The sequence below is a fragment of the Pelophylax lessonae genome, assembly GCF_965119305.1.
Source record: "Pelophylax lessonae genome assembly, chromosome: 4".
Taxonomy (NCBI): Eukaryota; Metazoa; Chordata; class Amphibia; order Anura; family Ranidae; genus Pelophylax; species Pelophylax lessonae.
In genome coordinates, this window is record NC_138771.1 from 13,467,203 (window position 1) to 13,492,242 (window position 25,040).

Genomic DNA, 25,040 nt, shown 5'->3' on the forward strand with positions numbered 1-25,040 from the left:
GTGATTCTAACTGTGGGGGGGGGCGTGGCTTGTGATGTAATCATAGAGACATACGATCCTATAGAACAGGATCGCATAGCCTCTGTGCTTACTTCAGTGAGAATGACAGACGGTTGTGTTTACATCAGCCGCCTGTCTTTCTCACTCTCCTGCAGGAGATGGTGAGTGGCCGGCGGACATCGGAGCCGCCAGTCACACGCGCTGGCTCCCCAGGGAACGAGTGGGGGCAGGAGCGCGGTGCGCGCTCGCCTGCTACAGGCTCGAGGGCGAGCGACGTAGTATTTCGTCACTTTGCCTGTAAGCGACTGAGTGCCGCAGTAAATAGGCGGTCGGCAAGTGGTTAAAATAAAGATCTCAAATCTCGGCGTAACATCTTCTATCACATTATACAAAAAAAGTGTGCTAACTTTACGGTTTATTTTTATTTATTTTTTTTTTTTTTATTCATTGAAGTGAATTTTTTCCCCAAAAAATGTGTATGAAAGACCGTTGCCCAAATACAGTGTGACCTAAAATAATGCAACCACCACCATTTTATTCTCTAGGGTCTCTACTAAAATGTGTGTGTGTGTATATATATATATATATATATATATGTGTGTGTGTGTGTGTGTGTGTGTGTGTGTGTGTATATACATATATATAGTATGTATGTTTAATATTATCTCTATGATCGTGCTATTGGGCTCAAAATCAAACCAAAATGAAACAAAATGTCTTTGTGCTTTACGAATAATAATAAAATTGAACGTTACATGGGAAAATCTGGATGCACATCCTTATTATCTTGAATTGGTAGTAAACTCCTGATCTAAAAAAATATCTGCACCTTTTAATAAAGCCATTTTATTTAAGGTAATGCGCTAGGCCGGTGCGCCCGTTTTTTTCTTGTTCGCATAATAAATGAGTTTTGCTGCATTAAAATTTAACAAAAGCAAAGGGCCTCAACAGTGCTAGTTTATAGCAGAAATTAGCCCATTGAATTAGATATTAGGTATTTAGGTACCTCATCCCTAGACAAATTCGGAAAGGTAGCAAAGTGTGGGGCCAGGATGGGATTTTAAGGGTACCGTTATATAACTAATAAAGGAGATATATCTACAGAAATAGCTAAAAAGTATATAATTTTATTATATCACATAGAATGAAAAAAATAATAATACAAATACAAGGACATTACTGTTACAAGATAATATGATACATCATCATAGTAACAACAGAATTGATAAAATATCGTCAAAGATAATTTCCTTGAGATTGTGGACAGGACTCGTCAGAGGTCACAGTCAGTCTGGAGGTGCCAGAACTGGTATGTGTCCCTCTAGTCGTTCCAAATACCACTACCCGACATGTTTCGCGGTAATACCGCTTCTTCAGGGGTACAAAGGATGTAACTTGATAAAAAGCCACTAAAGAATGACAAAAGTAGATACATGATTATCATACATATATAAAAGCGTGTGTACATATACATGTTCGTTTTGCTGTTTCGAATATCGGTGTGTGTCGAGTATGGAGCAGTTGGCGATAAGCCCCTCCTACTTCTGACACTAGTACGTCATTTATTCGATCACATGGTAGACATTTTACTTACATGAGTATATAAGAAGAGTGATCTACACTGGCATGCAGGCCAAAGCATATATGTGATACTTCCAGTGGTGGAACTGATGGTTAATGGCAAACGGAGCGTAGGCGTCGGTCACCAAAAAATTGTCCCACGGGCGGGCAAGGATGACCAATTGGCAAAAAAGCCTAGACAGTGGAAAATATAGAGAATGCTGGTATATAGAGTATTGTATTCATTTAAAGGCTGCAGAAATATATACTGCAGATTATATTGGTCACATTATTCAGATCATTAGATATGAGTAGAAATTGGTGTTGAAAAATTTAGAGATATAAATTGAAACGCCTCCAATCTTTATAGATAGGAAGGGGGTGAGGGGAGGGAAAAAACTCACCAAAAATGACATCAATAGAGTATATGAAAACCTACCAGACTCTATGCCAAGGCTTGTGTGATGGTCAGACGATGGAGAAAGGGTGGAGAGAATATGCGATCAGAGAGGCACAAAAATGATATCGCAAATCAAGCGACCCATCATATCTCAATCTCCAATTTAGCCAGTATCGCTCTGTAAAATGTTTAAAAAAGAGGAAAGTAGCAAAATAAGCAAAAAGGGGAGCTTAAACAGGCTGGTTCTAAACATAGTGCTAGTTTATAAGGCAGATAATTCTAGGACTATAGATTTCAGGAATCACCAGTGAGCCACTGAGTGTGCGTACATTGATTGTAATAAAAAGGGCTCAGAATATTTTAAAGGGTAAATCCACTTTTGTGGGGGGGGGAAGAAAAAACAATATAGCGTATACAATTGCGCCACAATTTATATTGTAATTAAATTAAATTAAATTGTATTGTTATTAAAAATGACCTTTCCTTTTCAATCTGCAGCGGTTAAAATTTTCTGAAAATGCAATATGGCCGCCTGGAGGTGTTCTGTACACAGAATGTATACTGACCACACCCCCAGAAACATTTAAATATTAAAATATTAATATTTATTCATTAATTTTAATTTAATATTAATTTAATTTATTAGGCATGTAAATAATAAATTAAATTGTATTGTTATTAAAAATGACCTTTCCCGTTCAATCTGCAGCTGTTGTACTTTTCTGAAAATGCAATATGGCCTCCTGGAGCTGTTCTGTACACAGAATGTATACTGACCACACCCCCAGAAACATAATTTCCTGCTTGTGTGATTGGCTCACCAATTTTCCCAGAAGTCTGCACTAAGATACAAGTCAGATTTCTGGCATCCTCTGCAACTATAATGTCATTTATGGTGAGATCCTCCCAATAGGAACACATCTAAAGGGATGCAGGCCCAGCAGATTTCCTCATTAGTGCTGTGCAGCTGCCACAGCTGATAGATAATTATGAAACCACTCCCATTAGACCCACTCAGCACAGAGGAACAAACAATGATTTCTTCAGAATAACAAAAGATAGGAATCTGCAACTAAGTTTGTTATAATCCCTGCAATGTACACAGATCACCCAGAGGGGAATGTTTTTTGTTTTTTTTTACTCGACAAAAGTAAAGTTACTCTTTAAATGCACAGACTCTGCAGTTGCTATTTTGATTATATGTTGCAATTTTTTGTTATTATACAGGATTTATATAGCGCCAACAGTTTGCGCAGCGCTTTACAATGTGAGGGAAGACAATACAGTTACAATACAATTCATTACAGGAGGAATCAGAGGGCCCTGCTCCTTAGAGCTTACAATCTAGAAGGGAATAGAATATAGTTATAAGACGTGTAATTAATTGGTGTATATAATAGTTTTCTTTAACTTTTATGTTGCAGTTCCTATATTCATTTAGTCTGATTTCTGCCGAAAGGGGTTCGGGGGGGGGGGGGATGGGAAATAACAGAAGCATTCATAATACCCCCATCCCATAATGGGCTCCTTCACACTGGGTAATTGTGTGGGGGGGTTGCCTTGCTCTGTGGCCATGGGAAATGCTCTGCTTCTGTTTCCTGGCTCTCTGATTTGATATCAGACCATGTAATGAGCCATTGTTTTCACTGCAGAGGTTTCTGGGGATGGTTGGCTGGCGCTGAGCGCCCTCCACATCCCTCCTCTCTTCACTTTGTTTGCTTCCCCTCCAGTACAATGTCCATTCAGTGAGGAGCCTGATCCCCCCCAGCCAGACTTCAGTCCCAGCTTTTCACTTTTCTCACGCTTTACTGAATGGGGGGGATTTTTTTTCAGGTGAAGTTGGTCAGAAAATGGGGTAGGGGTGACATTAATATTCATGTACGTTATACACTTGGTATTCACGGCTCATCTTCCCCCGTCCTTCATACTTTGTCACCAGATCCTTGGATTTGTTTCTTGTAACCCCTGTAGAAAAGCTTCTTCTGTGCTCATATGCAAGCCAGAGCCGGCCTAATACGGCTCTGTATACGGCTCTGTATACGGCTCTGTATACGGCGTCTCTCTCCTGTGTATACGGCGTCTCTCTCCTGTGTATACGGCGTCTCTCTCCTGTGTATACGGCGTCTCTCTCCTGTGTATACGGCGTCTCTCTCCTGTGTATACGGCGTCTCTCTCCTGTGTATACGGCGTCTCTCTCCTGTGTATACGGCGTCTCTCTCCTGTGTATACGGCGTCTCTCTCCTGTGTATACGGCGTCTCTCTCCTGTGTATACGGCGTCTCTCTCCTGTATACGGCGTCTCTCTCCTCTGTATACGGCTGAATTATAATAAATTACTATAAATAAGTGTGCGTGTGTGTGTGTGTGTGTGTGTGTGTATATATATGTATATATATATATATATATATATATATATATATATATATATATATATATATATATATATATATATATATATATATAGCTCTGACAGCTCCCTAAAAGCCCTGCCAGGCTTCCATCCTTGAGGTCTCTGCTGGTAACGGGCTTGTCGGTGGGGGTGTGCATCGGGGTGAAGAGTTTTGTTTACTGACACTGGAATCTGGCGATTTTATATGATTTTGCTTTTAAACTTTTTGCACTAAGCACTTTTTTGTTTTTTAGTAGGGATTTTCTTTGGACTTTTTTATTATTGTTTGCACAGAATTATTGATTTATGTTTTTAACACTTAAAGCGGAGTTCCGGGCACAAAATCAACCTAATCGATTTTGTGCCCATCCGCTGGCTCTTCTTCACCTGAAAAGGGATTGGATAGTTAGGTATATATTTTTTTTTCACTCACCTTGTAATTGTAGATAGAAAATACTCACCTATTCTCCACTTCCTCCCTCGGTGCCGCGGCTCCGCCGTCACTTCCTGTCTTGCGATGATTCCTGGGAGCTGAACGTCATCGCTCCCAGGAATCAGTGCGACGGCACCGGCCCCGCTCGTCACTTCCGGGGCGACGCCGCATTCCCTGCTAAACAGCTTCTGGGCATGCCCAGAAGCTGTGGAGGAATGCGGCGCCGCACCGGAAGTGACGAGAGGGGCCGGTGCAGGCGCATTCTGGGAGAAGAAGACGCGGAAGAGGACGCAGAAGAGGATTGCGCCAGCTTCAGCTGCCCACAACAGAGATGGCAACGCTGGAGAAGAAATTTTATAAGTGAGTATTTCTTCTTGCAGGTAAGTGCAACCCGGGACAGATCAGAGGCTATCCATTGTGGAATGTACTAACCCTGACTGTGCCGGGGGTATGTTTATTGAAAAAACGTTTTCGTGCCCGGAACTCCGCTTTAACTGTTTTGTTATCTCATTTGATGAATTTCTGATACCTTTTATTTTATTTATTCATTTGCACTTTATTTGGGATAGCGCAATACAATTTTGGTTATATTGGTATTGTGTGGCTGAATTGTTATATCTCAAGGTTTGTTCAGCAAGAATGCTGTCTGTACTCTGTAAAGATGGAGAGGATATTGAAAACGAATCTTTCTGAGAAATAGTGATGATAATATGGAGGAGCAAGCATGTCATGTTATAACAACTCCACAAATAGACCCATTGATGCAAGTTTCAAACTATTCATCTTTTTTTTTTTTTTCATTGCCTCCCCTGTATAAGATTTGAAATCTGAACCGATTTATCAGAATTACAGCGCATCCGGAAAGTATTCACAGCCCTTCACTTTTTCCACATTTTGTTATGTTACAGCCTTATTCCATAATGGATTCAATTCATTATTTTCCTCACAATTCTACAAACAATCCCCCATAATGACAACTTGAGAGAAGTTTGTTTTGAAATCTTTGCAAACTTATTAAAAATAAAAAACGAAAAAATTCCCATGTACATAAATATCAGTCTTGGCCATGACACTCAAAAGTGAACTCCAGGTGCATCCTGCTTCCACTGATCATTCTTGAGATCTTTCTTCAACTTGATTGGACTCCACCTGTGGTAAATGCAGTTGATTGGACATGATTTGGAAAGGCACACACCTGTCTATATAACGTTTCACAGTTACCAGTGCATGTCGGAGCACAAACCGAGTCATGAAGTCCAAGGAATTGTCTGTAGACCTCTGAGACAGGATTGTATGGAGACACAGATTTGGGAAAGGGTACAGAAATTTCTGCAGTATTGAAAGTCCCAATGAGCAGAGTGGTCTCCATCATCCGAAAATGGAAGAAGTTTGGAACCAACAGGACTCTTCCTAGAGTGGGCCGCCTGCCCAAACTTAGCGATTGGGAGAAGGGCTTTAGTCAGGGAGGTGACCAAGAACCCGATGGTCACTCTGAGAGAGCTCCAGTGTGGAGAGAGGAGAACCTTCCAGAAGAACCACTGTCTTTGCAACACTCCACAATTAGGCCTGTATGGTAGAGAGGAGAACCTTCCAGAAGAACCACCATCTTTGCAACACTCCACAGTTAGGCCTGTGTTGTAGAGTGGCCAGACGGTAGCCTCTCCTTAGTAAAAGGCATATGACTGCCCGCCTGGAGTTTTCCAAAAGGCACCTGAAGGACTCTGACTATGAGAAACAAAATTCTCTGCTCTGATGAAACGAAGATTGAACTCTTTGGCCTGAATGGTAAGCCTCATGTCTGGAGGAAACCAGGCACCGCTCATCACCTGGCCAATACCATCCCTACAGTGAAGCATGGTGGTGGCCGCATCATACTGTGGGGATGATTTTCAGTGGCAGGAACTGGGAGACTAGTCAGGATTGAGGGAAAGATGAATGCAGCTACGTACAGAGACATCCTTGGTGAAAACCTTCTCCAGATTGTTCTGAGGCAAAGGTTCATGTTCCAACAGGACAACGACCCTAAGCACACAGCCAAGATAACAAAGGAGTGGCTATGGGACAACTCTGTGAATGTCCTTGAGTGGCCCAGCCAGAGCCCAGACTTGAACCCGATTGAACATCTCTGGAGAGATCTGAAAATGGCTGTGCACCGACGTTCCCCATCCAACCTGATGGAGCTTGAGAGGTCCTGCAAAGAAGAATGGGAGAAACTGCCCAAAAATAGGTGTGCCAGGCTTGTAGCATCATACTCAAAAGACTTGAGGCTGTAATTGGTGCCAAAGGAGCTTCACCAAAGTATTGAGCAAAGGGTGTGAATACTTATGTACATGGGATTTTTTTTTTTTTTTTTTTTAATACATTTGCAAAGATTTCAAACAAACGTCTGTCATGTTGTCGTTATGGGGGATTGTTTGTAGAATTTTAGGAAAATAATTAATTTAATCCATTTTGGAATAAAGCTGTAACATAAAATGTGTTAAAATTGAAGCGCTGTAAATAATTTCCGATTGCACTGTATATCCGTATACATGTATTTTTTTGAAAGTCATATGAAGATTATTCAGTACGGCTCTGTGGGGGTTTCCATCCTAAAAAAAAAAAAAAAAAAAAATAGCCCCCTTATCTTTCTTTTTTTCCAAGAAGTACAATTTTTCTTCCCCCCCCTAATCAGATATTAGAGGAGGAAATAGTGGAGCCTCCAGTGACAGGAGAATTGGGAGGCCCGGTGTCATTGTTATTCTATTGCTCCCTGCCCTGAGTTATGAGGCCGGCCGGATAGCTCAGTGCATGGGAATGCAGGGCATGTGTGTGCAGATCCTCCTCACTATCTCAGCTGTTTAACCTCCTCCTGGAGCAAAAAATAGAGCAGCAGCAGCAGCCCTCCCCCTGGGCCAGAGCCAGGGACGCCGCTGTGTTTACAAGGAGAGCATTTTGGAAGAAGTCACCAGTTGTGTGAAGAGCAGAGAAGAGGTAGGAGAGGGAATTTGGCATCATAGAAGAAGAAGCAGCAGCAGCAGATGGTGGAGGCGGCGATGACCTGAAGATGACTGCCGGTACTGCCCTGTCCTGGGGCAGGCAATGGGGCACCACTCTTCAGGGTAGATGGCAGCTGGCATATCCTGAGACTCTTGTATTCTAGTGTGGGGGGGACTCCCAATCGCAAGGTGTCTGTGACCGGAACCCAGGACGGGGCCAGGATGACACCCTGGTTCACCTGTTCTTCTAAACACAAAGTGAGTCCTGTGTGAGCGGGTCTGTTACTATTCTCCTCTTACTACATTGATGGTTGTGTTTTTGTGATTCCAGAAATTCAGTGCTAGGTCTATGTAATCCTTCTTTTAAGTGCTTTTTTTTATTTTCTTTTTTTTTTTTTTCATTTTTTTATTTTTTTTTGTTTTGTTTTTATTTTTTATTGTTTTGTTTTTATTTATTTTTTATTGTTTTGTTTTTGTTTTTTTGTTGATTTTTTTATTTATTTTTTTTGTTTTGTTTTTTTATTTATTTTTTGTGTTTTTTTATTATTATTCGGTATCCATTGCCTATTTATTTGCATTCATTGTATGCCGATTACATTATCTAACTTTGCTGTGAATGCATGCTGAGTCTCTCGGCTTGTTCGCAACAAGTGCGGTGCAGAAATATGTGCAAAAATCTCGTGGTTTCCCGTGCCGCAATGGAGCCTACTGCTTTTTGCAAACTTGTTAGTTCCCCCCCCCCCCCCCACCGCGTCCATCAAATGCACACGTTTGCGCCCACCAAAACGCATGGTTCTATGCGGTTTGATGCTGCCTTTTGCAGACTTGTTAGTTCTTCCTGCACCCCCCCTGCATCCATCAAATGCGCACATGTTTGCGCCCACCGAAAGGCATGGTTCTATGGGGTTTGATGCTGCCCTTTGCAAACTTGTTAGTTCTGGCCGGCACCCCCCTGCGTCCATCAAATGCACGTTTGCGCCCAAAATGCATGGTTCTATGCGGTTTGATGCTGCCTTTTGCAGACTTGTTAGTTCTTCCTGCACCCCCCCCCCCCCCCGCGTCCATCAAATGCGCACGTGTTTGCGCCCACCGAAAGGCATGGTTCTATGCGGTTTGATGCTGCCTTTTGCAGACTTGTTAGTTCTGGCCAGCACCCTCCTGCGTCCATCAAATGCGCACATTTGTGCCCACCAAAAGGCATGGTTCCATGCGGTTTGATGCGTCTTAATTTTTAGAAATTGTTGCTGCACCATTTTTGTGGATTCTGCACTTAGGGCACAGCCTATGGAAACGAATAGGCTGCTCTAAGGTTTGGTTCACACTGCTGCGACCCCCTGTGTCTTGAGATTTCCAGTGCGACTTGCAACTTTCATGCAATGTTGGAGTGTATGGGGGGTCGGGTTGCATAGACATCGCATCAAAGTAGTGCAGGAACCTTTTTTAAAAAGTCGCAGCGACTTGAGGTGCATTGTTTGGAACGGACAAAATTGAAATTAAAGTGGTTTTAAAGGTTTTTAGATCTTTTGCCTTCATGCATTCTATGCATGAAGGTAAAAAAAAAACTTCAGGATGCAGCTTCTCCCCCCCCCAAATACTTACCTGAGCCCGATGCTGATTCAGCGATGTGCATGAAACACAGCAGCAGGTGCCATTTGATCCCACTACCGTCAATAACAGCCAGTGAGAAGGGGGCAGAACTAAGTCGCGCTCTGTGCATCCCACAGACCAAATATTGGAAATATTAAAGATCCTAAATACCAGCAAGAATAAGTCCTTCCAGTTAAAGAGCACCTGTCATTTCAGATCCATCATGGCAGCGCCTGTTAGCGGGCATCCACTCACCCGCTGCCGCAACGTCCCTCACCTTGTTGTGTCACTGCCGTATCACCAGCTGAATGGGACTGTCGGTGAGTCAACTGCGGGACAGAGATGAAAGTTGCTCTAAAAAATTATGATTTAAATCAAATCCACTCTGTTGGATACTGTTGCAAATGTAACTTTTTTTTTTTTTTTTTTAAATCTGTAAAAAAAACTACCTGTTCTGGGCATCTGAAGCCCACTTGTGTCTATTTCCGGGATTAGGTGCAGCTGGCTACCCAGCATGCACCTCCCGATCTCGCGTGTAGGGAGAACACAGGCGCCACTCTAAGTGCAGTATTAGGATTTATTAGTATATAATCAGATGTAAGGGTACTCACAAAAGAATATATAGATAGGCATAGGAATGTCCATCAGTTGAGTGGTAAATTGGCGCAAGAAGAGGTCTCGGTTAGGGCTAATCCTGGGGCCCCGGGGGGGGGGAGGGAGGGAAAGGAAACAACCAAGGGTGTGGGGGCCCCCAAAGTTCAGGGGGTAGCTGTCCACTGTAGCGACTGCCGGCGGAAGAGACAGAAGTGATCTCTGGGGGGAGACAAGAGGGAAGAAAGCGCAGCGCCTTCTAAGTGCAGCAAGACATTTTATTGAGGTAAGTACAGCAGTAACACACTCACATTTTCTCAGTGAATGAGAGGCAGTTAATCAAGAAATGTTGATCATCAGGGGCATCACTGGAGCGGGTCCTGGTGGTGTAGGCAGTGGGTCCCGATGAGAGCGGCAGGGGGGTTCCTCCGTATGCGCAGGGGTGGCCTCAGTGGTGTCCGCGGGCTCCCCGTCAGCTGGTGGAACGCTGGCACTCGTGCATTCTGGGATCCTGACGTCACACCTGGCGGTGATGCCATCGGCCTGCGGAAGGAGCGCATGCTCCGAGAACGTGTCGCCGCCTGCGCCATTACGTCATACCCAGAAGTGACGGCGGGAAGAGCCCCAGTCACCAGGAAGTACCGGTAACCACCAGTAAACATTCTGAGGATCGTGACCACTCGAGCCATCCTGACCATTGCATTGGAATAATGAACCCTTTCTACATATATGGACATTCCTATGCCTAGCTATATATTCTTTTGTGAGTACCCTTACATCTGATTTTATACTAATAAATCCTTATACTGCACTTAGAGTGGCGCCTGTGTTCTCCCTACAGTTGCTTCCAAGTTTCTTCTACTTGTCGTCAGTGCAGCCTACAGAGTGCATTTTTGGATTTTTCATATGGATCACATATGTACCTGATCATATGGACTACCGGTTTATGGACTGTTTATCTTCTGTGTCCTATATATTTTTTCCTTGCCATTCAGGTCCCTAGTGTGGAACCTGTTCGGTCTCCATTTTTCTCCTCCTTTTTTTTTTTTTGCGCCAGTTTTTTTTATACCTTGTTTTTACCTTCCGATCTCGCGCCTGCGCAGTTTGCTGATTTCAGGTTGCCATAACGATGGCGGCGGAAGTTCCCATACCGCTGTTATGGCAACCTGTCAATCAAAAGAAAATCAGGCGATTCCCTTGGACTTTTGGGATCGATGACGCCGATATCCCAGGAGTCCAAGAGAATCGCCTGATGATATTGCCTGGGTGTCCGGGACCGGAAGTGCCTCCAACACATTTAAAATAAAGGTATTTAGACATAAAAAAAAAAAAATATATATCCATTTAGGACTGCACTGCGGGTGGGCATGTGAATAAAAAAACTTGCACATATGGGTGGAGCTCCGCTTAAAATATTTGATAGCCTTGTGTTCAGTTTGCAGTATCAAACTTTGCTGTATCTGCATGCTGTGTCTTGGACCTGGAATTATTAAAGTGTCTGAGACAGACTTAGGGGTTGATTTACTAACACCGGAGAGTGCAAAACCTGGTGCAGCTGTGTATGGTAGCCAATCAGCTTCTAACTTCAACTTGTTCAATTAAGCTTTGACAATAAAACCTGAAAGCTGATTGGCTTCTATGGAGAGCTGCACCAGGATTTTGCGCTCTCTGGTTTTAGTAAATCGCCCCCTTATGGCGCTTTTCCACTGCATGGAACCGAACGGTTTGGCTCGCTTTTGTGCTTTTCCACTGCTGGTACCGCGTGGTACGGTGTAGGAACGGTTCGGTACGGTACGGCGGCGCTTTTCCACTGCATGGAACCGAATGGTACGGCTCTCAAAAACAGTCCTACCTCGATTGTGGTTCCAAGAGGTTCCATACCCGGTACCATATCCCACAATCCTTTGCATGCAGTCACTACTAGCCACTGGTCAGAGAATCCCACCCACCCTGTTGTTATCCCACCCACTTAACTTTAGTACTACTTTAGTGGAAAAGCAAACCTATACCGTACCGTACCGAACCGTTCCAACACCGTACCATGCGGTACCAGCAGTGGAAAAGCAAACCGGGCCGAGTAGAGCCGAGCCGGTACTTGCAGTGGAAAAGTGCCATAAGTCTCAACTGGAGTGCAACCAAAGAACTTGTGTAAGGCACTTTATACCCATCCCCACCCCCACCCTCTGTCTATTTCACAGTACCTGCCCCTGCTATAGTTCACATGTATGCTTTAAAAAGATTGCACTTGGTACATCTGTTTCTTAGGTTACATTTCTGCACCCCATTTCAGAATATTCAGTAAAGCTCACCTATGCGCTTATTATGTCCTTTATTATGGTCCCTCAGTGGGACTCTTTCAGATGTCGGATCACACCAGGGCCAAACCTACCAGGGCCACGCAAAGGTTGCGTGTCCCGCCCCCCTCCCACTGTGGCGGAACGCCAGGGCCTGGCCACAAGTGCGACCCTGGTAGTTTTGCCACCGGTGTGAACCCCCAATACCATATCTGTAATCTCTTACCGGTTCAGATTGTAGGACCCGATGCACCTCTGCTACATAGATTCTAAATATTTCATTCCCTTTGTTTGTTTTGTTGTGTTCAGGTTGTGCGTTGACAGTATCAGACTTTGCTGTATCTGCATGCGGAGTCTCAGTCCTGGCCAGCATCTTAGGGGGGAGTTAAAGTGTCTGAGACAAACTTTGTCTCAACTGGAATGCAGCCAAGCGGTCTTTAAAAATAGAACTGGTCTCAGGCCGTTTTTAGCCCCCTCATGTCTATTTTACAGTATCTCCCCCAGGCTATATTTCACATGTATGGACTATAACAGATTGCACTCTGCTTATTTCTACACACCGTTTCAGAAAATTCAATAATACCCCCGCTGTACACCTTTTCCACCCCAAACTCGCTCATCCATGTCTTTATGGACCTTGCTTTGTGCACTGGTGTGCAGTCATGTTGGAACAGGAAGGGGCCATCCCCAAACTGTTCCCACAAAGTTGGGAGCAGGAAATTGTCCAAAATATATTGGTATGCTGATGCCTTAAGAGTTCCCTTCACTGGAACTAATGGGCCAAGCCCAAACCCTGAAAAACAACCCCACACCATAATCCCCCCCCCCCCCCGCTTACCAAATGATGTGGAGGAGGGATTAAGCACAAAGCAAGGTCCATAAAGACATGGATGAGCGAGTTTGGGATAGAGGAACTTGACTGGCCTGCACAGAGTCCTGACCTCAACCTGATAGAACACCTTTGAGATGAATTAGAGTGGAAACTGTGAGCCAGGCCTTCTCATTCACATCAGTGCCTGACCTCACAAATGCTCTTCTGGAAGAATGGTCAAACATTCCCATAGACACTCCTAAACCTTGTGGACAGCCTTCCCAGAAGAGTTTAAGCTGTGTGTGTATGTGTATATATATATATATATATATATATATATATATGTGTATGTGTGTATATATGTATGTGTGTATATATGTATGTGTGTATATATATATATATATATATATATATATATATATATATATATATAATATGTGAGGGGAGGGGGTTTACTCACTTTTGTCAGATACTGTGTGTGTGTGTGTGCGCGTGTATATGTATATGTGTATATATATATATATATATATATGTATATGTATATATATATATATATATGTATATATATATATATATATATATATATATATATATATATATATATATATATATATATATATATATATATATATATATATATATATATATATATATATATATATATATATATATAATGTGGGCCAGCTCAATATTGGAGCTACGGACTATGAGTAGGATGCCATTAAAGTTCATGTGTGTGTGTGTGTGTAAAGGTAGGCGTCCCAATACTTTTGGTTATATAGTTTGTGTATATATGTATGTGTATATATGTATGTGTGTGTGTGTGTGTGTGTATATGTATGTATGTATATGTGTGTATATATATATATATATATATATATATATATATATATATATATATATATATATATATATATATATATATATATGTGTATATATATATATATATATATATATATATATATATATATATATATATATATATATATATATATATTAGCAGCAAAATTGTGGGCTGTAATGCCCAAACACCGCATGTATGCATCACTGGATGGCGTGATTGTGGTCCTGGGATGCTTGTAGCGCCGCTCAAAGCCAAGGATGTGAGATCTCCCTGCCGGTGCCCAGAAAGTGGGAACGAGCGTCGATGCACCAATTCAGTAGTGTAGATTCAATAGGCAGAAAAATGCCGCTCAAACCAGCCTGAAGTTTCGGTGTTGGCCTCCGCCGCTGCTTCGGCCATGCCATGGACGCGTTTCGCCGTGCCCACTGGGGTCTTGGTCACAGAGGACCGTGCAGCAGACCCAGCTAACCACCAGCAGTAGGTTTGTACAGGAAAGTTACACACAAAGGGAACATACAAAATACTCGATGCAGTTTTATTTTTATTTTTGAGCCCATTGCCCAGTGCTATAAGCAGAACGCTAACTCCATTCTTTCCATATTTGTGATAAGATTCATGTATAGCAGGGGTGTCAAACTCAGTTTCATCACGGGCCGCATCAGCATTATGGTTGCCCTCAAAAGGCCGGTTATATCTGTAAGATTAGATGTCCAGAGCATCCCACGCCCCCCTTGCACCCTTACATGATATGTCAAGAGCCCCCCCACCATCAGATGTCAAGAGTCACCCTCCCTTCCTTACATCACAATGTACCCCCTTACCTTATGCTGCTGCCAGGAAGAAGAAGAAGGTGGATCTGGAAAGAAGTGCAGGGTCTAGAGGAGAACCAGTGGAGGGCTGGAGTCGGCTTACAGAGTCTGCTGAATGCTGAGACCAGGGGGGGGGCAGAGGCAAGGCGGTGATGCGGCTGCACAGAGAGGTGCAGGATCTGTAGGAGGAGTTCTGCCCTCCTCTCTGCTGCAGATTGCTGCGAAGGGGAGGGGGGGGGGGTCAAAGACGAGCCTTTCTGCAGCTGCACAGAGGAGTGCAGGATCTGGCAAAGGAGTTCTGTCCTCTCTACTGCTGACTACTGAGTCAAGGTGGGGGCAGAGACAAGGGGGGTGCCGCAGCTGCAGGAGAAGTGCAAGGGCCACATGGAATGGCCTGGGGGGCCGCATTCGGCCCGCGGGCCTTGTGTCTGACACCTGTGATGTAGATTATAAATACTTGCGCTCTGGGCATCCTCTGCAGGCACTGCCTGTCCATGCTGAGCATCTTCTGTTGTGCACATTTAGATTCCCTATAATCGGGGGGGTTCTATAAATCATAACTTCTGAAGAAAAGATCACAAAAGGGTCCTTTCTTTCTCCGGGATTCTTAAAATGTGCGTTCGACATTTAAAATGGAACAGCTGGGACGTTGCACAACCATGTATTTGTTTCCTGTCATGGGATGGAGAAGGTTTTTGTCATACATTAATCATTACAGCAACATTTCATCTGGTCCGCTGGTGAGAAGAACTTTGCAAATCTGCTCATCACTTATGTATATGGAGAATATCGCGAAATTTGGAAAGAATGCATTTATTTATTTTAGGGAGCAAAGTCACGGCAGATGGGAGCTCAGTTCTTGCCATAGATATCCGATGGCAGTTTTCTGACCACCATCCTTGCTTGTGCAGGAAGATCTTATCGTGTTTGTTGCAGGTCCACAGAAACGCACTACAATCTTTTTACCTTTTTTTCCTATAGGTCCCATTCACGTAGATTCCATTAATGCTGTTTTCTGCAATGCATTTTTTTTTTTTTTTTTTGGAAAGGTACGGGGACTTTTTTTTTTTTTTTTTTTTTACACAATGACATAAGTTTTCCAACATTCCCATTTAACAGAAGTTGATCTACTTCTGCCAAACTGGGATGGCCACACATGGATTGAAATTTGGCTGGTCTAAATTTTCATCCATCTATGGTCAGCTTTACATTGTGCGAAGGAACAAACTAATTTTCTGGATGCATAATATAGCCTGGGTTTCTCATTATTTGCCAGGAATTGTCAAACGGGGGCCCTCCTTCTCGGCACATACAAAATTATTTTGTACTTCTGGGACGGAGAATAAGGGAAATGGATCTTTGAAATCTTCCCCGGGAGGTTCCAAGCATCCTTGGTCTGGTAAGCCTAGAGCTATCTTCTCTGGACCCGCAGACAAGACCCCTTCAGCATGGAAGGTCTGCCCTCACCCATTATTAGGGTGGGGGGACATCTTCGCTGGTTTCCGGCCTGGTGGACCTCCTTCATGAGCATTAAGGGGATTCATGAAATTATTATTTTGGGGGTTCCCAGAAAGGGGGACAAAGCTTGTCCTTTTCAGGTTTTTTAGGTCCTGAGTCTCCTTGTATGGATTTAATTCCTGCAAAGGTTCAGGCGATGTCCAAACTACCTAAGGTCCCACCTATCCCTGTTCAGGGAATTGATTTATCTAGGTCTGATTCTAATTCTGACTAGGGGGGTCCTTCCTCTAGACAAACTTCAGGAACCACAGGCTGTGAGTCACCGGCTGCTGTCACACAGTTCTCTCTCCCATTTTGCATACAGGTTCTGAGTCTGGTGGTTTCCACTTTCAAGACGGTTCTGTTTGCAAAGACCTATATGCAGCTCCTTTAACAGGTTCGGCTCCACAGGAGGATACCAAGGTTTGTGGCGGGATCACGGGTTCCTCTGGCAGACGCCGCAGGCATCCAAAGGCCACGGTAAAGCCAGTATCCTCCTCGACTCAGGCTTTTTCCGCAATTCCTGCGAGGAATCAAGGGCAAGGATCTTCCAATCGGTCTGGTGGCCATAAACGTCCCTTAGGGGCTCCCACTCAGAGAAGACCAGTTGTCCAAAGGGCTGATCTACCATCCTGCTTTACAGTCGCTGGTTTTATTTGGCTTAACTATTGAAAGCCAGTTGCCCTTGTCCGCTCTTGCCCTTGTCCGCTCTTGCCCTTGTCCGCTCTTGCCCTTGTCCGCTCTTGCCCTTGTCCGCTCTTGCCCTTGTCCGCTCTTGCCCTTGTCCGCTCTTGCCCTTGTCCGCTCTTGCCCTCGTTTGCTCTTGCCCTCGTTTGCTCTTGCCCTCGTTTGCTCTTGCCCTCGTTTGCTCTTGCCCTCGTTTGCTCTTTCGCTCGCGATCACATTACAACAGAAAAAGTGCAATGTTTCAGGGGCCACACAGGACCCCCTTCAGTATCACATGCCTGACGAAGGGGTCCTGAGTGACTCAAATATTGCACTTTTTCTGTTGTGATACAATAAAAGTTTTGGACTACAATTGAAGATCCACGGTGTGCTGGCAAACCGGTTTACTTTCTCTCGCTATTTCACTCTTTCTTTGATGACAATACAAACACTACAAACACAAAATTGTTTTCATTAAATAAATATTAATTAAATAAAAGTTGTAAAACAAATACTACAGAGAAAAAATTACCACCTACGTATTGTAGAGAAATGAAAGATCTGATGATAATCGGAGTGCGAGAAATGGGTCAGATTTCCAGGGCGCGGGTGTGGAAGAAAAGAACAAAGGAAGGCAGAAGAACGCTCTGTTCAGCAAAAAATAGAAGATTTACTCAATGAAAGATTGGATTCATTAGTAGAAAAACAAAAAAGACTCAGTTTTATTTAATAAAGGTCAAGGATAGAGAATAAAAGGAGATCCATTTGTGACTTCTAAAGTGGAAGTCACCTTTCTCAATCAACAGACGTTAAACGCTCTTTCACTTGTTTGGTCTTTCGCGCTCGCTCTTCTTTTTTTTTTTTTTTTCGCTCTTTCTCTCTCGCTTGCTCTTTCTCTCTCGCTCTTTCTCTCTCTCTCTCGCTCTTTCTCTCTCGCTCGCTCTTTCTCGCTCGCTCGCTCTTTCTCTCTCGCTTGCTCTTTCTCTCTCGCTCGCTCTTTCTCTTTCGCTCGCTCTTTCTCTCTCGCTCGCTCTTTCTCTCTCGCTCGCTCTTTCTCTCTCGCTTGCTCTTTCTCTCTCGCTCTTTCTCTCTCGCTCGCTCTTTCTCTTTCGCTCGCTCTTTCTCTCTCGCTCGCTCTTTCTCTCTCGCTCGCTCTTTCTCTCTCGCTCGCTCTTTCTCTCTCGCTCTTTCTCTTGCTTGCTCCTTTGTTTTTTTTCTTACCCTTTGCTTGCTCTTTCGTTCGTTCTTTGTAGTATTTGGTTTCCAACTTTGATTTAATTAATATTTATTAAATCAAAACAATTTTATGTTTGCATTGTCATCAGAGAAAAATTAACACCTATGTATTGTAGAGAAATGAAAGATCTGATGATAATCTGAGTGAGAGAAATGGGTCAGATTTCCAGGGCGCGGGTGTGGAAGAAAAGAACAAAGGAAGGCAGAAGAACGCTCTGTTCAGCAAAAAATAGAAGATTTAGGCCCCTTTTTTTGGCGGATCTGAGTGGTCCCCCCATGCATCTCTATGGGGAATCAGATGAAAGCGGAGACATGTCCGCTGACATCCGATCCGTCAAATCTCGACTAATGGAAACCCTATTTTCCATCCGTCCAGCAGATCGGATGAGAACGGACCGACGGTCCATTCTCATCCGATTTCCCCCATAGAGATGCATGGGCAACTGACAGCTGTCTTTGCGGAGAACAGCTGTCATCCTCCTGCTCAGCGGGGGATCGGTGGATCGATTCCCTGCTGAGAAAAACGGAATCCGTCCGACGGACTCAGTGTGTAAAGGAGCCCTTACTCAATGACAGATTGGATTCATTAGTAAAAAAACAAAAAGACTCAGTTTTGTTTAATAAAGGTCAAGGATAGAGAATGAAAGGAGATCCATTTGTGACTTCTAAAGTGGAAGTTCACTTTCTCAATCAACAGACGTTAAACGCTCTTTTGCTTGTTAGCTCTTTTACTTGTTTGCTCTTTCGCTCTCGCTAGCTCGCTCTTTTTCTTCGCTCTTTCTCTTGCTCGCTCTTTCTCTTTCTCTTGCTCGCTCTTTCTGTCGCTCGCTCTTTCTGTCGCTCGCTCTTTCTGTCGCTCGCTCTTTCTGTCGCTCGCTCTTTCTGTCGCTCGCTCTTGCTTGTTCTCTCTTGGTCGCTCGTTCTCTTGCTCGCTCGTGATCGCTCGCTCTCCGCTTGGTCTTTCTCACGCGCGCTCTTTCTGTTACTTACTCCTTTGTTTTTGTTTTTTCTCACCCTTTGCTTGCTCTTTCGTTCTTTGTAGTATTTGGTTTACAACTTTGATTTAATTAATATATATTAAATCAAAACAATTTCATGTTTGCATTGTCATCAGAGAAAAATTACCACCTACGTATTGTAGAGAAATGAAAGATCTGATGATAATCGGAGTGCGAGAAATGGGTCAGATTTCCAGGGCGCGGGTGTGGAAGAAAAGAACAAAGGAAGGCAAAAGAACGCTCTGTTCAGCAAAAAATAGAAGATTTACTCAATGAAAGATTGGATTCATTAGTAGAAAAACCCAAAAAGACTCAGTTTTGTTAATAAAAGTCAAGGATAGAGAATGAAAGGAGATCCATTTGTGACTTTTAAAGCGGAAGTCGCCTTTCTCAATCAACAGATGTTCAGGAATTAAAAAAAAAAAAAAAAAACCTCTGGCATCTTGGTGGATTCTGACGGTCAGGATCTCTCCATAGTCTGGACCGGCTGAGTGACTGTCAGTTGAAAACGGGTCACAGGAGTGTAGAACAAAGCGCACTCCTGTCAGCCATAGCAGAAATGCAGCCAAAATAGTTTTGGCCATGCTTCTCCTAAAATTATTTTAATCTTTATGCTGCTAGAATTAGTAAATTGATACAAAGGCTTCCTGGTTTCTGGCCTAGGCCAAAATCATGTCATACATCCCAGGAGTCTTCATAGGAGGAGGGGCTATCTCCGTTAACCACACCTTCCCTACCTGCGTGCCTAAGCGAAGGGCGCATGGATGCCAGGAAGTTAATGCTACATGAATCGTCTGGGGGGGGGGGGGGGGGGAAGCTGCGCTTAGTTACTTGGAGGCAGCCAGTACATAGATAAGTCAGACCAAATAATACAATAGCTAAAAAAGTGTTCAGCGCCAAGTGTACATGAATCGTCTGCCCTTACTCAAGATGGCTGCGACTAGAAATGCTAATGTGATTTCTCAACAAAACAAAGCATGGAGACATGGATGAAATATTATTTAACCACTTAATGGACAGCCCCACGTAGATATACCACGACAGGACAGCTCTCCTGCATGAAAATACATACCTGTACGTGATTTTGAGCACAGTGTCTGTGGCGCACATGACCCGCTGTGATTGGACACAGAGGGAGCCAATCAGCAGGTCCGGTGGATGCGATGTCTGCCGGGACCCGCAGATTGTTCACAAGAGAGGCAGAATGGCGGTCTGTCAGAGGAAGATGGAGATCCTGTGTTACTGCTAAGCAAAAACCCGAATCTCTGTCTTCCTCCAGTTAAGCAACTCCCCCACACAGTTAGAAAGCACTCCCTAGGACAGTGATGGGGAACCTTGGCCCCCCAGCCGTTTTGGAACTATATTTCCCATGATGCTCAACTACCCTGCAGAATGCATGATCATCATCATGGCAAATGTAGTTCCAAAACATTTGGGGTGCCAAGGTTCGCCATCACTGCCCTAGGAGCACGTTTAATCCTTTGATCGACCCTGATGTTAATACCGTCTCTGCCAGTGTCATTAGTACTGTGTTGGCATCACCGGTCCCCAAATAAGTGTCAGGTGTCCAATTTGTCCGCCGCAATATTGCAGTCCCGCTAAAAATTGCTGATCTCTGCCATTACTAGTAAAAAAAAAAAAAAATATTGTCCAAAAATCTTTCCCCTAGTTTGTAGACACGATAACTTTTGCCCAAACTAATCAAAATACGCCTATTGAGGGTTTTTTTTCCCCCAAAAATACGTAGCAGAATACATAGTGGCCCAAACTGATGAAGAAATTTGTTTTGTTTTTTTATTGGATATGTTTTCTAGATGTGTGTATGTGTGTGTATGTGTGTATGTATGTGTATATATATATATATATATATATATATATATATATATATATATATAATTATATACAGTGGGTACGGAAAGTATTCAGACCCCCTTCAATTTTTCACTCTTTGTTATATTGCAGCCATTTGCTAAAATCATTTAAGTTCATTCTTCTTCCTCATGAATGTACACATAGCACCCCATACTGACAGAAAAACACAGAATTGTTGACATTGTTGCAGATTTATTAAAAAAGAAAAACTGAAATATCACATGGTCCTAAGTATTCAGACCCTTTGCTCAGTATTTAGTAGAAGCCCCCTTTTGATCTAATACAGCCAGGAGTCTTTTTGGGAAAGATGCAACAAGTCTTTCACACCTGGATTTGGGGATCCTCTGCCATTCCTCCTTGCAGATCCTCTCCAGTTCTGTCAGGTTGGATGGTAAACATTGGTGGACAGCCATTTTTAGGTCTCTCCAGAGATGCTCAATTGGGTTTAAGTCAGGGCTCTGGCTGGGCCATTCAAGAACAGTCACTGAGTTGTTGTGAAGCCACTCCTTCGTTATTTTAGCTGTGTGCTTAGGGTCATTGTCTTGTTGGAAGGTAAACCTTCGGCCCAGTCTGAGGTCCAGAGCACTCTGGAGAAGGTTTTTGTCCAGGATATCCCTGTACTTGGCCGCATTCATCTTTCCCTCGATTGCAACCAGTCGTCCTGTCCCTGCAGCTGAAAAACACCCCCACAGCATGATGCTGCCACCACCATGCTTCACTGTTGGGACTGTATTGGACAGGTGATGAGCAGTGCCTGGTTTTCTCCACACATACCGCTTAGAATTAAGGCCAAAAAGTTCAATTTTGGTCTCATCAGACCAGAGAATCTTATTTCTCACCATCTTGGAGTCCTTCAGGTGTTTTTTTAGCAAACTCCATGCGGGCTTTCATGTGTCTTACACTGAGGAGAGGCTTCCGTCGGGCCACTCTGCCATAAAGCCCCGACTGGTGGAGGGCTGCAGTGATGGTTGACTTTCTACAACTTTCTCCCATCTCCTGACTGCATCTCTGGAGCTCAGCCACAGTGATCTTTGGGTTCTTCTTTACCTCTCTCACCAAGGCTCTTCTCCCCCGATAGCTCAGTTTGGCCGGACGGCCAGCTCTAGGAAGGGTTCTGGTCGTCCCAAACGTCTTCCATTTGAGGATTATGGAGGCCACTGTGCTCTTAGGAAGCTTAAGTGCAGCAGAAATCTTTTTGTAACCTTGGCCAGATCTGTGCCTTGCCACAATTCTGTCTCTGAGCTCTTCAGGCAGTTCCTTTTGACCTCATGATTCTCATTTGCTCTGACATGCATTGTGATCTGGAAGGTCTTATATAGACAGGTGTGTGGCTTTCCTAATCAAGTCCAATCAGTATAATCAAACACAGCTGGACTCAAATGAAGATGTAGAACCATCTCAAGGATGATCAGAAGAAATGGAAAGCACCTGAGTTTAATATATGAGTGTCACAGCAAAGGGTCTGAATACTTAGGACCATGTGATATTTCAGTTTTTCTTTTTTAATAAATCTGCAACAATGTCAACAATTCTGTGTTTTTCTGTCAGTATGGGGTGCTATGTGTACATTCATGAGGAAGAAGAATGAACTTAAATGATTTTAGCAAATGGCTGCAATATAACAAAGAGTGAAAAATTTAAGGGGTCTGAATACTTTCCGTACCCACTGTATATAGTGCCTTGCGAAAGTATTTGGCCCCGCTGAACTTTGCAACCTTTTGCCACATTTCAGGCTTCAGACATAAAGATATAAAACTGTAATTTTTTTGTGAAGAATCAACAAGTGGGACACAATCATGAAGTGGAATGAAATTTATTGGATATTTCAAACTTTTTAACAAATAAAAAACTGAAAACTTGGGCGTGCAAAATTATTCAGCCCCCTTAGGTTAATACTTTGTAGCGCCACCTTTTGCTGCGATTACAGCTGTAAGTCGCTTGGGGTATGTCTCTATCAGTTTTGCACATCGAGAGACTGAAATTTTTGCCCATTCCTCCTTGCAAAACAGCTCGGGCTCAGTGAGGTTGGATGGAGAGCGTTTGTGAACAGCAGTTTTCAGTTCTTTCCACAGATTCTCGATTGGATTCAGGTCTGGACTTTGACTTGGCCATTCTAACATCTGGATATGTTTATTTGTGAACCATTCCATTGTTGTAGATGTTGCTTTGTTTTGTTTCATTGTCTTGTTGGAAGACAAATTTCCGTCCCAGTCTCAGGTCTTTTGCAGACTCCATCAGGTTTTCTTCCAGAATGGTCCTGTATTTGGCTCCATCCATCTTCCCATCAATTTTAACCATCTTCCCTGTCCCTGCTGAAGAAAAGCAGGCCCAAACCATGATGCTGCCACCACCATGTGTGACAGTGGGGATGGTGTGTTCTGGGTGATGAGCTGTGTTGCTTTTACGCCAAACATAATGTTTTGCATTGTTGCCAAAAAGTTTGATTTTGGTTTCATCTGAGCAGAGCCCCTTCTTCCACATGTTTGGTGTCTCCCAGGTGGCTTGTGGCAAACTTTAAACAACAATTTTTATGGATATCTTTGAGAAATGGCTTTCTTCTTGCCACTCTTCCATAAAGGGCAGATTTGTGCAGTATACGACTGATTGTTGTCCTATGGACAGAGTCTCCCACCTCAGCTGTAGATCTCTGCAGTTCATCCAGAGTGATCATGGGCCTCTTGGCTGCATCTCTGATCAGTCTTCTCCTTGTATGAGCTGAAAGTTTAGAGGGACGGCCAGGTCTTCGTAGATTTGCAGTGGTCTGATACTCCTTCCATTTCAATATTATCGCTTGCACAGTGCTCCTTGGGATGTTTAAAGCTTGGGAAATCATTTTGTATCCAAATCTGGCTTTAAACTTCTCCACAACAGTATCTCGGACCTGCCTGGTCTGTTCCTTGTTCTTCATGATGCTCTCTGCGCTTTAAACGGACCTCTGAGACTATCACAGTGCAGGTGCATTTATACGGAGACTTGATTACACACAGGTGGATTCTATTTATCATCATTAGTCATTTAGGTCAACATTGGATCATTCAGAGATCCTCACTGAACTTCTGGAGAAAGTTTGCTGCACTGAAAGTAAAGGGGCTGAATAATTTTGCACGCCCAATTTTTCAGTTTTTTATTTGTTAATAAAGTTTGAAATATCCAATAAATTTTGTTCCACTTCATGATTGTGTCCCACTTGTTGATTCTTCACAAAAAATTAGTTTTATATCTTTATGTTTGAAGCCTGAAATGTGGCAAAAGGTCGCAAAGTTCAAGGGGGCCAAATACTTTCGCAAGGCACTATATATATAATATATATATATATATATATATATATAAATTTTTTTTTGTGGGGGGGAAAAAAGGACATAAATGTTATTTGGGTACAGCGTCGCACGACCGCGCAATTGTAAGTTTAAAATAACGCAGCGCTGTATCGCAAAAAATGGCCTGGTCATGAAGGGGGGAGTTAAACCGTCAGGGGCTGAAGTGGTTAAATAGCATTTTCAATTTGTAGTGCTCAGATAGTGTCAGGCCCTGTTCTAGCGACTTGGAATTGTAAGCGGAATCACCACAATCCTGTCTGATTCCAAGTAGCACCTTGCTATGCTGGCAAAATGCAACGTGTGTGTACAGGTGCCATTCGTTTTCAATAGGACTAAAACGTGGTGCAGTTTTACCGAGCAAAGACGCTCCTGCTCCTTTTGGGGCTACAAGCTTCATGCGATGCGGCTTTGCCACAATTGCAGCAGGATTTGTTGTGTGATGTTCGCGGTAAAACCTCACCAAGTTTGGGTGCCATTAAAAATGAATGGACCCTGAACATGCATGCTGGGTTTTGCAATTTTGGAATAATGTACAGAATCGTAGCGATTCCACCTGCAAGCTACATGTGAATGGGTCCTTATAGTGTCCTTATAGTGTGTTTTTTTTTTTTTTTTTCTCCAGCCAAATTAAATTAAAAAATGGAGCACGCAGGAGTTTTAACACCACAACAGGACCCGTGTGAGGACATACATAGAATTTAAAGGGATGCATTTGTTTTTCTTGCACTAAAGGTGGCGATAATGGCCGACGATCAATTC

At 43.3% G+C, this 25,040-nt stretch overlaps 1 protein-coding gene across 3 annotated transcripts in view; it reads left to right on the forward strand.

Annotated features, from left to right (window-relative positions):
* The window catches only part of UACA (uveal autoantigen with coiled-coil domains and ankyrin repeats), a 195,450-nt gene that overhangs the window by 87,206 nt on the left and 83,204 nt on the right, over nt 1–25,040 (forward strand). Inside the window, exon 1 of one of the 3 annotated variants that reach the window (XM_082252997.1) lies at nt 7,690–8,017. The exons of the other annotated variants lie outside the window; for them this stretch is intronic. Coding sequence (XP_082109123.1) covers nt 7,982–8,017 — 36 coding nt within the window. The 5' untranslated portion in view covers nt 7,690–7,981. Of the gene's footprint in view, nt 1–7,689; nt 8,018–25,040 lie in introns of those variants that run through there. 3 annotated transcript variants of the gene reach the window in all.